This window comes from Panthera pardus, unplaced genomic scaffold (genome assembly GCF_024362965.1).
Source record: "Panthera pardus isolate Hobbes unplaced genomic scaffold, ASM2436296v1 HiC_scaffold_8, whole genome shotgun sequence".
Lineage (NCBI taxonomy): Eukaryota > Metazoa > Chordata > Mammalia > Carnivora > Felidae > Panthera > Panthera pardus.
The window spans coordinates 122,281,924-122,297,161 of record NW_026527013.1 but is presented as its reverse complement, the minus strand read 5'-3'; the positions used below and the strand labels follow the sequence as shown (position 1 = coordinate 122,297,161).

The following is a 15,238-nucleotide window of genomic DNA, read 5'->3' as shown; positions in this document are numbered from 1 at the left end:
TAAAGCGGATTAAAATATATTCTGTATTTGTGTGTGTGTGTGTGTGTGTGTGTGTGTGTGTGTGACTTGGGTGAGAAATAAGAAGTGCTTTCTTCAAATCATTTTACTCAGCTTTGGCACTTAAAATTATAAACTTCAGTTCTCTGGAAATTATATTTATGTATACTTACCACTTCCCAATCACTGACCTTCTCCTTGGTAACTGTGCTATTGACCTTTTTTTAAAAACTCATGGATTACATGGGAAGCAGAACTTTTGAGGAGGTTTCCCTAGGTTTGCCTGGTTCTTTTGTTTCAGGTTTCTGTTTGCCTCTGCTTTACATGCAACACCAAGGAGCTTATTTGAGATAGTTTGGATGATTTACTTTCATGACTTCATCATTTAAATTGGGTTAATTACAATTCATGTATTTAGCCATTCACACATTTAACAACAGCCACCTGTAGTCTCGCTGGGCAGGCCCACTTACCACACATTACTCAACATCACGTTTACACTTTCTTATGTGACATAGAGATCTGGGGCTTTGCCTCCTGATTCGATCAAGGAAGAAAAGATAAGCCAAAAACTCTTACTGTGGGTCTTAAATGGTTCAGCTCAGATATCTTAATCATTGGAAAGAACTGACGAACTGAGGATACCAATCTCTTGACACCCCCAAATAAAAATGTTTTGAGGGAGAAAAAAAATTCTTGGGAGAAATCTAACTTGTGTATGAAAGATTTGGTTTGTTATCATATTGTCCTCATGGTACAAATATTTATCTTGCCCATTTATACAAATATTTATTGAACATTTGTCATGTTCTAGGCCCTCTGCTAGGCACCCAAGGTGCAAAAAGGAATAAAGACATAGTTCTGCCTTCTAAAGGCTCACAATCTCATGTCTCAGAATGTATTGATTGATTGATTTGTCAGTAAACATTTTTAATATCATTAACTCTTCTTGTTTACATTTAATTATGTAAGAAATACATAAAATACATTCACATTGTCAAAACATTATATTACACATAAAGGTTTCTTTCCCCTTGGCCATTATCCCCACAAATCCTGACTCCCCTCCTACTAAATTTATCTGTATACTTCCATATATTTTTCTATATTACATATATGCTTTATAGTTTTCACTTGTTTGATCTATAAATAGTAGCATACCCTACTGCATATCTTTCTGCATCTTACTTTTTCCCCTCAAAAAGATGACTTGAAGATCGTTCTAAGCTAGTATATATAGTTCTTTCTGCCTATTCCTTTTATCACTGTATAGAATTCTATAAAATGGGTGGGCCATTAGTTTGTTGGACCATTTCCCCATTGGCAGATACTTAGCTTGATCTCCTTGACTCTTTTGCATCGTTCTTGTGAATCAGAGTTTTGAAATCCTTTATTCATTCTCTCATCCATTCATTCAACAGGTTATTTCTCAAATGCCTATTTATAATTTCATGAAATCCACAGTTGTACAGAATGATTTCTCTGGGTGAAAAGTGCCTGGAAACCACATACCTTTGTGGTATACTTGCAGTAGAATGGCAAGAGTTGAAACTGGTCCCTCTAGAAAGGGTGGGAGTTTCTGAAAACGGATGCAGAGATCTACAGTGGGGGAAAATACCAATGATGAGATGTGTTGATTTAGATAGTCCCCTGGGAGATCATTGTGAATCTTTCCCTTCCAGAGCAAACATTTGCATTTCCTCCTCATTTCTAATAATCCCTAATGGCTGCACCTTTGGAGAAGAGAGAGCATGCAGTGGAGAAGATGCTCCTGTTTCCAAGAGCGTTGTGTTACAGAAGGTGTGAGAATTTAAGTGTTAGGTGCCCGCTAGTGCTCATTATAAAGGTGACAGAATGTCTCACTTTTGACAGATGGCAAATCATTGGGGAACCTATCAGGAACACAGCTCGGCTAGGCACCAACTTTCCAAAGAAGTTAAAATTATGTGATGAAAGAGGTACGGCGAGCGGTTACTGAAGTGACTCCCTATTAATTCCCATAATGGTGACGGATTCCATAGTGCATGGTTAACAATCTCTAAATGCTGTCTCCTGTGGCCACCCATATGCAACAGTAACTGGCTCCTCCCCCACCACAAAAACCAATGACACTCTAGCTAAATGGGCCTGCGTTGCAAGTCATTTGAAAGCACTTCCAAACAGAATGAGCCCCTGTTATAATATAGTTCAGTTTTATATTGTTCTGATGTACCACTGATTCATTGAGCCTCAGTTGTAACAGCCAATTGGCACAAAATGGGAATTTATCAAAGAATACAATGTAGATCTCACTTTCCCTGGAAGACCAAGTTATCCTGAATTTTCCTTAGTCCTTGCCCAGATTTTGTCCTTTGCCTCTTTGTTCAATTGCTTCTCTGAGAAGAGAGCAAGAGAAGCAGTTACGGCTGAGAACATGTATGTTTCTGAATAATAAAGACCCTGATTTTAACAGATGGTTGAACTTGCTGGAAGCCCTGGAGAGAGGCAAAAGATATCCTTTCATTTATTGCCTCACCTCAGTTTGTATTAAGCCTGCCATATTTCTGTTTCATTCGGGGTCTGTAAGCATTACTTTCCTTTATAATGCTCAGCAAAGCCACCCAGAAACTGCCCTGGCCTTGGATCCAGGAGAATCCATGTATAGTCACAGTTCTGATCAAGCCATGAGAGCAGGAGTGAGTCACTGACCTTGGCTTTCATTTTCCTCTTCAACAAAATGAGAAAGTTGTCTGAGAGATTTCTGGGGTCCTTTGTGGCTCTATGACTCTATAAGCAGCAAAAATAATCTGCTAAGAAGGAAAAACTACGACCAAATAGAAGAATTGTGAATTGGTAGGAGTCAGAGGGATACAGTATTGAGTATTTGGTTTTCAACTAGTTGGAATTATCTTGAAACACGCAAGGGTGGCTGAGGCATGGAAGCAGAGTTCTCAAAGTCAAAAAGCTCACCTTCTATACCACTGGCATAGGATACCTACACGAGGGTATTTCTCAGAATCCCCTGAAGGGCTTGCAAAAACACAGATTTCTGAACCCCACCTTGAGATTTTCTGATTCAGAGTGTCTGGGATTGGGCTTGAAAATTTGCAATTCTATTAAGTTCTGAGGTCATGCTGCTGCCACTGTTGAGCACTGCTTTGAGACCTAGTCTCTATTCTCATATTAAGATAATCTTACTGTTTTCTACTTAACATTGGAAATTTTATGTACAGTTAACCCCTGAACAACGTGAGGGTTAAGGGTGCTGACCCCCCACACAATCAAAACTCCACAAATAACTTTTGGTGTTTTTTTAACGTTTATTTCTCTGTTGTGTTTTTGTGTTTGTTTGGTTTTTGTTTGTTTTGCTTTGTTTTTTGAGAGAGAGAGAGAGAGAGAGAGAGAATAGGGGAGGGGCAGAGAGAGGGGGAGAAAAAGAATCCAGAACAGGCTCCATGCTCAGCACACTCAGGTTTGATCTCATGTCAGTAAGATCACGACCTGAGCTGATATCAAGAGTCGGACACTTAAGTGACCCAGCCACCCAGGTGCCTCTCCACATATAACTTTTAACTCCCTTAAAACAGAATTACTTATAGCCTTCTGTTCACCGAAAGCCTTACCGATAATAGTCAATTACATATTTTATATGTTATATATAATATATTGTGTTCTTACAATAAAGTAGCCTACAGAAAAAAAAAATGTTATTAAGCAAATCAAAAGCAAAACACATTTACAGTACTGTATTGTATTTTAAAAAAATCTGCATGGTGAAATCAGCCAAAGAAAGACAAATACCACATGATTTCATTCATGTGTGTAATTTAAGAAACAACACAAACAAAGAAAAATTTTAAAAATTAAAAGAAATTTAATTTAATTTAATGAAGACAAATTAAATAAAAAACCCAACACACTCTTTAATACAGGGAACAAATTGGTGGTTGCCAAAGTGGAGGTGGGTGCTGGGATGGGGGAAATAGAATTAACAGTACGCTTATCATGACAAGCACTGAGAAATGTATGGAATTGTTGAATCTTTATGTTGTACACCTGAAACCAGCACTGTATGCTAATTATACTTGAATTAAAAAAAAAGTCTGCATATAGGTGGACCCACACAGTTCAAAGCCGTGTTGTTCAAAGGTCAACTGTATTATTGCCCAGCAAATAGCATGGTGATGACTAACATTGACAGTGTGAGAATACAGATGCGACTATTTCATGAACAGGTCCTTCTGAACACTCGTATTACAGTCAAATGTGTTTTATGCATATATTTTAATTAAATCCTCCCTCCAAGCCAGCATTTGTTCATTTATTGTGCTCACTGCCTCATGACATTTAAAGAACCTCTATTTCTCTCAAGGCTAGTGAAAGTGTTCCAGGTGCTGTGGCTAAACCAGTGACAAAATCCCAAGATCCATGGCATTGTTAAGAAAGCTCCTCACTTCCCTTTCATTTATGAAAACTGTGGCTGTCAGATACTGGAGCAGAGTGACACTGACACCTACCTCATGTAGTCCGTCACGGTCATGCACACCATCCCTTGTTCACGCACAGAAACTGCAACAAACAAAAGGGGACATGAGCTTAATCTCCTTTTGTCCCATAGGAGATTTTCTAGTCCTCAGACGAATTAACATGGGATCGATTTCCATATCCGAGATTGTATGTGCATGAGGTACAAGGCATCTCTGTAGTGAACAAGACAGAATGTAATGAATGGCTAAATTGTGTGATGACCACTTGAAGAAATGTACTTGCTTGGTCGAGAGGGAAGTCAGTGGCAAATGGAGTAGTTGGCCAAGGTTTCATGGAGATACTATCTTGGATTTTTAAGAATGGGTAAAATTTGATGGATGGAAAGAGGTGTTGCCATGCACCAAGAGGGTCTGTAGCAAATGCAAAGCACAGCGATAGGGCTATTAGAAGGGATCATAGGCTATTTTGGAATACTCTCTCATGGCCCACAAGGTCGAGGAGCAAGGGTGGGGACAGGCAAAAAAAATACATGAAGGACCCAGCATTTGTTGACCATCTTCCATGCATTTGTATCTCTTAATCCTCACAACACTCTTAAAATTGAGGACCTATCCTTATTTTTCAGATAAGGAAACAGACTCACAGAAGTTGAGTAATGAGCCCGTGATCACACGTTCAAAAGTAGCAGATCCAGGAATTTATCATTACCTTTATTATTGATTATAGCAATAACAGTTACTATTTAACATTAAATAATAAATGAATGAGGCAGTGTGCTAAGCATGTTGCATGCAGCACCTCTTTTAATTCTTACAACATATCAAGGAAATAGGTATTATGAATCTCTCCTTAATAGAGAGCCAAATTGAGGCTCAGAGAGATTAAATAAATTTTCCGTGGCCAGCAGGATACCACAGCTTATTTTTATTTGTTGCTATTGTTGCTTTTCAAAACACCACACTGCCAGCAGAATGTCCTGTAACTTATTTGAAAAGCAGAAAGAGGAGTTTACCTGGAAAACCAGGGAAGATTTTTGAGCAAACAAATTAATGGGAGAGAGAGGATGCGGAAGGTCCATTTGCCTTGTTAGTGGTGCTGAGAGCAGAATAGAAGAGCTGATATTGGGAGGCGGAGGCCCGTTTAGGATGCGTTGTGGTTATGGTAAGCAGGAGTGATGATGTAATGCTGTGGCTGCTGGCTGCCCGGGCAACATTCAGAACTTGGGCTGGTGCTTCCAGAAGTTTACCAGCCTTCTCATTTCCTCTCAGGGTGGTTCTCCCGGGTGCTTTCCCGAGTACGAACATGTGACATGTAACATACTGGAAATGTTGCCACTCAGCACTTCCATAAGAAAGTGAAGTTTTTCACCATAAGAAATATAATGCATGTGGGAGAAATTAAAAAAACAACAACAACAAACCTATATGATTGAAACATATGAAAAAAGAGCCTGAAATAATAAGGGCTCTTCAGTGTGGAGCCAGAGTACTTGTTTGGGGAGGAGACTAGAAACAGTTCTCAAGGTATCCACGAACTTGCCTCTGAATGCCAAATTTGATATATGGAAATAACACTTATAGTTTTCATCTGTTGTTACAAGGGCTCAGTGACCCTGCTGGATGGAAAAGGAACATACAGTCTCGGAAGGATAAGGACTCAAGGCATATCACTGAGGTGTGAGTGAACAGTGAGTTCTTAACTAAGCTCAGAATACACAACTACAATTTTGAAAGGTAGTGAGAGTATGGCTGCAATGAATGTCTGCCCTACAAAACAAATGTAACTCAGCCACACAAGTCATATGGGGTGAACAATATAAATCTACTCCATACCTCTCAAGCATTTGGAACCAGGCAGTTGAGAGACTAATGGGACAGTAAGAAACTATTATTCCTTGCCTATTGGAGGGTCTTTTTGGTTTTAGTTCAAGTATAGTTGTTGCTGTTGTTTTCCAGTTTGCTAATTTGCAAGATAAACTTCCTGGGCTTGTCAGGGTTCTTGTTCCCTTTGCCTATATTCAATAAGGAACCTGAACCGAGAGGCACAAGCTGGTAGCCCAGTTCTCCCCAGCACCGAGATTCCTAGAATTTCCTTAAAACTCAGAAGATACAGCAGTATCAATCCCAGATCTCTTCAGGGGGCGATCTGTTGGAGCCCACGTGTTCTGCGATTCTCCGCAGTCTCTCTCTGTCCTGCTTGCTTGGTTCATTAGCAGTTACCTGCCCAGCTCCCGGAAGCACTGGAGTCAGCTACCTCGGACCACAGCAAGAATTTGACACCTAGGGAATGCCATAATGGGACAAATTCCTGTTACCCTGCATTTCCTCAAGCTTCTGTAGGCACCACGCTTGAGGCTGCCCCAGCAGAAAACAAAACACTTATAGATGTGTCTGTATCTACCACGTAAATCCCTACTGGCTACGATCTCCTTAAGTCCTTCTTTCTTCTCCAGTTGCTTGGTCTTGATATTTTCTCCAATTTATTTTTCTTTCTAGGATACCCTTATTAGGTTTTTTAAAAACCAGACTCTACTCTTTAAAAGCAACGGTGGATGAAGAAAGAAAGAAAAAGTAAGGTCCTACTCTCCCTAGGTTTTATAAGGGTTGATTTGGAAGAGAATTAAAGCAAGAAAAAGAGTTCTCTGCTCTACTCAATACATCCCATTGCATGGGTTAAACGCCGGTTCTGATTCCCTTTTAGATACTTGAGTCTCCAGCCACCCTCCCTACTGTTAGGTGGACTTCTGCCATCTGAAGCAGCAGACATGCACTTAACCCTGCAAAATGTATTACTGGAGAAGATGTAGTGAGATATGCAGAAGGCACTAATTAGCACCTTTATTGGCTTAGAAAGCATTTTTTATTTTGGTTTTCCTAAGCATTTCTGACTGATTCATGGAAGACATTTGGTTCTTTGGAATATCGTCCAATAGACTAATCAAATTACATTTTCACAGGGCTCTAAAATAATAGCATTCTGCAGCTTTCTGTGTATTTAACTCCTGCATGCCCAAGACACTTGGTAGAGGCAGTCAGTGGGGTTGAGTTGTCTCAGTTTGCAAATAATTGCAGTCTATATGCTTACAAAATAAAAGGTTCTTCTTTCTCCCTGACATTCATGCTCAAAAACCTTAAAGCCAACTGTAATGCTTTGCTCTTCCTCACCCATGTATCTGCTTCTTCTCTGGATGCAGTTGACTCCCCCTCTCCATTCCACTGCTGACACACAGCCCACACCCTCATGACATCACCCCGAGTTCATGAGTTCACAACAGCATCTTCCCAAAGGGGGCAGGATAAACACTGGAATTTGTCATTTCTCTTCTCAGAAATCATGCATAACTCACTAGTGTAGAGATAGCACGTTTGTAACACGTGGACTTCAATTCCCCAGCACTGCACCTGTGGCAGCCATCACTAACTATTCATGACCAAAGATACGGTCCCCAAATCCTACACAATACAGACCCCAATTACAACTACCTCTCCTTTGGAACCTGAGATGATCTTAACACATCAAGTGTGATTCCTTCTTTCTGGATTTTAAGGCATTTATAACCTGATAACACCTTTTTTACCAGAAAAAATTTCCACCTTTGCTCCCCAGCATGAAACCATTTCTCTAATCTGACCACCTTTTCTATGTTTTCCTGCACACATTTGGTTTTCTTTTCATTCCGTGCCTTTGTTCATGCTCCTTGAACCAAGTGGCATTGTCTTCCTTTGCCTCTTTGTTTTCTTCAAAAACATATTGCTCTTTGACTAGCCCAAGTCTCTCTTCCTTGAAAATTTCCCAATATGACTCACATCAGCTTCATTATGGACCAGTTTTACTAAGGTCTTTTGTTGACTAGCTTTGGGGAAATCAGATGTGTTAGAGATAATTCCTACCTCAGTGGGATTTACAATTTTGTCAGTGAGTCCTCTCCCTAATAATTGGAGGCAGCACCAAGTGCCATACAGGCAGAACCCTTCATGGATGTGACCGGTGTTCAGACAAAAAATTGAGTCTTTTAATGCAGATGTCAGGAAGGGCCTTATAGAGAATACGGGACCTGAATCAGGACTTAAAAGAAGGGCAAGAGGAGAACAGAACAGGAAAGATTTTAGGACGGGAGGAATTAGATGAAGAAAGATAAAGAATTAGGATGGCAATGAGAGGGGCTGAGACGAGAGGGTCTTGTGAAAAGCTGGCCCAGGTTGTTTTCAGATTGCAATGGTCCTGGGAAGTCAGAGTAATATAAGTAAGAGCAGGAGCCATGCATTCTACATCTTTGCATTCTCCCCTAACTCAGTTCTTTGCTCTAAGTGCTTTTGTTTGATAAGCATTAGGGAGTATCTATTATGTTTAACTGGATTTACATTGACCTCATCTTATAGACCACAGGCTTTAGAATTTGATTCTGTAAGTTCTTATTTAATGAGTTCCTTCCGGAAAGGTGTAAGTTTATGCTTCAAAGATTTCTCTGGGGATTGGAGAAGTATCTAAATATTAAAAGGACAAATGAATTAACCACCCATCAAGTAATCGATGGTTCCAAGCAGATCTTTGACAAAAACTGTTTCTTTGCTGTAGGAGTTGGTTCTGTTTTTTTTTTTCTTTTTTTCTTTTTCCCTCGCAGTTATTCTTGGCTGTGTTGGTAAACAAGTGTACATTATATAATGTGGCACACGCATCAGTGTAGGTGTCTGTCCCCACAGGATAACGCCAATGCACTCTAACAGGGCGACGGTGCTGATGTCTAATTTGTTCTTCAGTGGTGGGAATGGGTTTACCAGAAACTAGCTCCTCTCCCCAGGCTTTCTTATACACAGTTTTAATATGGAATCTGGGATTAAGAATGAGTCAGAAACCTGAGAAGAGAGACCTTAACAGTCATAACCATGTTTCTTTAGCACCCCAACTGACCCCAAAGAGGTTCTGAATGTCCTATTGTGTTTGTGGCTATAAGAAGGCAGGCCCATAGATCCTCACTGAGGGAAAACTGAGAATCAAACTTGTGTTTGTGTGCGTAGTTGGTGACCACGAAGAGGGGTTGATCTTCACCATCGGTGGAGGTTCTCAGACAGAAAAAAGACAAAAAAAATTGAGGGATTTCCATAAGGGTGTTCCCTGTAAGTTATCCATGTGCCTTGAGCAGACAATGCTCTGGAGATACTTAAAAAGAAGACTGCCAGACCCCTTAGCTAAAATGCCCAAATATTTGTCAGAAGACAGGGCAGACAGTGAGAGACCATTCTTCGTGAAGTGCTTTAATGAGACTTGGGAGGCAAGCAGCCAGCCTATCTTCATGTGGCTTTCCAGAGGAATTATTTGATGTGTCTTTTTTACTTTCAGATCCAGATATGGTTATTTTACGTTTCCGTAGATACTCGCTTGACTTCAAAAATTAGTTTTACTCTAAGACTTTTAAATTCTGGAGGACTGTGTTGTGGCTCTGAAGGCTGATGCACAAGAGCCAGAAGACCTGGAGAGAGAAGTAAATGTCGGTGACATTAGCCATGATGCTCACACTTTGATTTTTCTGGCAAGGACATTGATGCAGGGCTTTCCTCCCAGGGGTTTCCATGCATAGCACATATAGTAACAGTAAATCGAACCAGTCCTCTGGAGAGGCAACATGGCTACAGAGTCAGACAGATCCAAATTCAAATCTTGACCCTCCTGTCTACTGACTGGGCTACTTTGGGCAAGTTACTTAACCTTTCTGAGTCTCATTTTCTTCCTTGCAAAAGTTAGTCATGGTAATATTTACCTCGGAAGATGGTTGGGGAAAATGAGATAGCTTATGTAAAGTACCTAGCTGTGTGGCCTTCACATGTATTCATTTCTTTCCCCTCCCGGTTCTACTGATAAAGAGACGGAAGTGCCAAGGGCTAATGGCTTTACCTGGTGTAATGGTGTTCAACACGATGTGAAATGGGCCAGTCAGATTCCAGTTTAATAAAAATGAGACTTTGGGTAGACACAGAGCAGCAGGAAAGCCCAAGAGTCACCATAAGAGGACAGCACCCCACCTTGGTCATCTCAAAATTCAGAAGGAATTCAGCAATAGGTCCACTGAAGCCTTATGCCATCCCCTGTCCCATTTTATTTGGGGCTCAGTTTGAGACCTAGAAGCCCACCTGACTTCTCTGGGAGTCACTGGGTCACCTATAAGATGAGCAGGCACTTGAATCTTATTCCTACTTCAAAGTATAAAAGCCTCAGGGGTGACCAATGAAGGAAACAGCCTTAAAATAAATTCTACTTGTAGTGAGTTGAATTTAATTTCCGTATCTGATCTCTCATTTTAGAATGTGTTCTTTATTTGGAAATAGGGTTTTTGTAGATACAATTAGTAAAGATGAGGTCATACTGGATTAGGGTGGGTCCTAAGTGCAATGACTAATGTCCTTAAAAAAAGAGAAAAGAAGACCCACAGGGAAAAGTGGCCATGCGGATATGGAGGCAGAGAATGGAAAGGATGTCACCACAAGCCAAGAAATGTCAAGGATTTCTGGGAGTCACCTAAAGTTAGGAAGGGGCAAGGGAGGATTCCTCTCTTGAACCTTTAGAGAGAGAATGACCTTGGCTGACACACCTTGATTTCAGACTTCAGCCTTTAGAACTTTGAGACAATAAATTTCTGTTTGAGGCTGTCAGGTGTGTGGTAATTTGTTAGAGCTGCCCCAGGAACTAATGTACCACTCTGCATCATACTAGGATTGCATGAGGGCGTTTTATCTATCTATCTATCTATCTATCTATCTATCTATCTATCTATCTATAATCTACCTATCTATCATCTATCTATCTACCTATTTATTTTTTATTTATTTATTTTTAATGGTTTATCTATTTTTGAGAGAGAGAGCACGCGCAGGGGAGAGGCAGAGAGAGAGGGAGACAGAAGATCCAAAGCAGGCTCTGTGCTGACAGCAGAGAGTTCAATGCGAGACTTGTACTCACGAACCAGGAGACCATGACCTGAGCAGAAGTCAGACACTTAACCCACCGAGTCGCCCAGGTGCCATAGGATTGCATGAGTTTTTATGGGATTTTGCCTCTAGTAGGGATTACTCTTCTCCCCTTTCAGTTTCTTTTCACCTTGCCACAGATTTTCTCCCTGCCACCCTCACCACGACCTTCACATGACCAGATTCTGATACCGTTTGTTTCCACATTTTTCAGTATGACTCTTGGCTTCCCTAAACTCCACGTTTATTGGTCTCATCATGGCTAAACCAGCCCACGGAGGGCTGATAGGATGCTGGACTTAATGCTCCTTTGCCCTCTTGTAACCAGCTGTGATCACCTTGTGGCCCAAATTCCTCACCTGCAAAGCTCAGATGAACACCAGCCTTGTTTCCACACAGGTGACTGAGTTTAAAATATGATAGATCATAAAGGGCTTTATAAAAATGAAGGCTCAATTAAACTTGTAATAAGCCCTTCCACTATTATTAAAAACCTCACTGAAGATAAAGGACTTGGCAAATGGGAACTGTGTGTTTCTGATCGCTATCCCTTCTTTCTTCCAGCTCTGCACCTCCTGTATGTGCCTTTACAGTTCATTGACTTGATTCAGAGGTGGAAGGGCCATGGTTGTCTTTAATTTCTAGGAAGTGAAGCTTTTTTTTTAAGTTTTTTTTTTTTCTTAATGTTTTTATTTATTTTTGAGACAGAGAGAGACAGAGCATGAGCAGGGAAGGGGCAGAGAGAGAGGGAGACACAGAAACGGAAGCAGGCTCCAGGCTCTGAGCCATCAGCACAGAGCCCGATGCGGGGCTCGAACTCACAGACTGTGAGATCATGACCTGAGCCGAAGTCGGATGCTCAACCGACTGAGCCACCCAGGCGCCCCAGTGAAGCTTTTAATAAAACAGTTACTGGCAACTCCAGAGTGGGTTCCAGGCCTCCCACCATGACCCGGGTAAGATGAAACATCAGTGATATCTGACATCTCATGCTGGGTATAGTTCTTAAGTTCTTGCCTTTTCTTGATTCTGCACTATTGTAAACAGATACTTAAATTCGGTTTATTGGCAAACATCTTCAGAGATTTTGGGATCATGGAACTTTTATATTAAAAAAAAATAAAGCAGCTTGGAAAAGGAGGAAATTTCAATGATATACCTAGCTATTGTTACTGTATTATTTTGTTTTTATTAAGTAAAAAAGTCCCAAATTTAAACTGGTTTGTAACCAATGGTCAATCTTAACTGAAGATGTCAGTGGAGGAAATGAAATAATGAAAACCAGTCAAGTAAGTAACCATTAAACTAATAGTTTCCCCCTCTAATCATTAAACTCCTAATTTATGTCATTTTTTTACATACATTATTTATGGCACTTTGCCAATTTTAAAACACACTTTTTTTCACATTTTAACATCTATGAAATCAGAAAGTATCTTGTAGTCAGTGTTGCCTTTCATTTATAATTGCCAGGGCTTGTTTTCTATTCCTATCTGAGCAGCACTTAAAATGTGAGTGCATTTTATTTTATTTTTTTTAAGATTTTATTTTTAAGTAATCTCCACACCCAACATGGAGTTCAAACTCCCAACCCTGAGATCAAGCATCGCATGCTCCACAGACTAACAGTCAGTTGGTGAGTGCATTTTATGATTGTATTTCTATGAAATACATTATTTCATTTAGAGAATATGGAAACTGTGAGATCTGCAATTAATTTTGTTTTCTTTTTATAATGTTCTTATCACGTCAATGTAACAGGTGTGATATATGTTCTGCATCAGAAATACATACTTGCACTGTTTGCTGTAGAACTCAATATTGTTCTTTTTGAGAACAAGTGCATCATTAGAAAGAGAGGATATAACTTTGAGACTGAAGAAGAGAAAGAAACTAGATTTAAACATAGAAGTACAATACAGCATGAGGAAAAGTTAAAGCAATTGCATTTCCATAATTATATCCTTACAAAATGTCTTCATAGGACCCAGTGAGTATTCTGGTAGAGTCTGAGCTAATGATGTGGCAAGAGTCCTGGTTTGCAGCCCCCAACCTGCTGCTGCTGGGTAACCCCCTATCCTTTCTGAGCCTCAGATTTATATATCAAACAAAGCAATTGAGCTGGGTGGTTTTTGAGATCTGTTCCATTTCTAGTAAGCTCCGATAATCTCATTTTAAGAAGATTTATTCACACAGACATTTTAATAAATCTACTCAGGTCCACAAAGCTTAACTGCTTCTGGTTCTCTTGTCTTACCAGTGTGGTCGATGTCTTGCTGAAAGTTTTCATTTACAGAGACCCTATAAAGAAACAAAAATATTGCGAATCAAACTATGTGCACAACTCAATTATACTAAATTGCAATTTAATTAAACAGATGAGAGTAAATGCAGAGCTAGGCTTTATTATGGGAGGGCTTTTTAAAACCAATCAACAGCCAGGAACTGGAACAGTATTCTATTGTGTACTTTAAAATTGATATATAACTTTTGTAATAATGGAGCCATCCTTCATGCACCCAGTTAAAATGAAAATCCCTACCTGTCACACCTTGCCCCAGCAGAGCTACCCACATTGTTTGCAAGGATCTTTGGAAGAGAAATGTGTAAGGGCACGAAGAAACACTTACGAGAATCCAGAGTCCAGCCACTGCTGAATACTTGCTTGTTTGGTATCTTCTACAGAAGAGAAAGAAACAGAGCAATGAAAGCATACCAGGTAAAATAATGCTACCTGTTACCCAGCCACCACCCATAGCTCTATTTCCTACATATTCAATCACAAGTTTCTATAAGCATATTCATTCATTTTCCCAAGGCAAAACTTCCTGCTTTCCATAATCAGCCTTTCCTGAGAACAAAGTATATAAACTTGCCAAATGACTGATTTGAAGAAATAGGAAAGAAGGAAAGAAGGAAAGGAAAGGAAAGGAAAGGAAAGGAAAGGAAAGGAAAGGAAAGGAAAGGAGGAAGGAAGGAAGGAAGGACGGGAGGAAGGAAAGAAGGAAGGAAAGAAGGAAGGCAAAGGAAAAAGAAAAGGAAAAGGAAAAGGAAAGGAAATGTGAAAAGGAAGAAAAACAAATCACCAAAGTGCAAGAGATGTTAGAATAATTTTTAAATTACCTGGTGTGAACATGAAGGGTGATTAAGCATACCAGACTTTTGTCTTTCTCCTGTCATATATAGATCACCATGGACCCTCTCCTTATTGAATCATATTTACCTGAGGAGGCTAGCCAGTGATGTTGATTTGCAAGGAGTTCTCTGCCAGGTTCTAAACCAAATTTGCATTCATTCCAGGGATATATTGCACTACAGTCTCAGGATTGCCAAAGGCACCTTGTGTTAAAAAGCCACGGGCCTTTTAAGGTGGATTAACAAATAGTTAACAGGCAAAAAGGAGAGGGTAGAAAAGCAGCATTTCTCAGTAAATATTTCTTTCCTTTTTGGTCGGCTACAGGCTACTCTGGGCTGATTTTCTTTGACTTTGTCCCACCAAACTGTGAAGTACCTGACTTACCCACTCACAAGATGTCAGGTGGGCATGGAAGATGCTTATTTTTAAATTTAGGGATTCCAGAGAGGTAGAATGAATGAAGTGGTGGGCAAGGAAGAAAAGCCATCAAACAGCAACATCACTGTGGAGGGAGAAGTGTTTTCCTACTTATTACTCTTTAAACTATTAAAATTATTAGGGATGCTTCGTGCAAGACCCGGCATATAAGAGCCTTTCAATAAAATGTTTGGTGTTCTGAAGGAAGCCTCATGTCTCTGGCATGGACTCCAAGTCCATGGGAGACTTGGGATGAGAAGAC

General features: G+C 40.1%; 1 protein-coding gene across 3 annotated transcripts in view; it reads right to left on the bottom strand.

Moving 5' to 3' along the window:
* ITPRID1 (ITPR interacting domain containing 1) overlaps positions 1-15,238 on the bottom strand; it is a 103,769-nt gene that overhangs the window by 59,195 nt on the left and 29,336 nt on the right. For all 3 annotated transcript variants that reach the window (XM_019443741.2, XM_053897534.1, XM_019443740.2), the window contains 4 exons: positions 14,054-14,102; positions 13,681-13,724; positions 4,494-4,545; positions 1,510-1,596 (listed from right to left, as the gene is read on the bottom strand). In XM_019443741.2, coding sequence (XP_019299286.2) covers positions 1,510-1,596; positions 4,494-4,545; positions 13,681-13,724; positions 14,054-14,102 — 232 coding nt within the window. The remainder of the gene's footprint in view (positions 1-1,509; positions 1,597-4,493; positions 4,546-13,680; positions 13,725-14,053; positions 14,103-15,238) is intronic.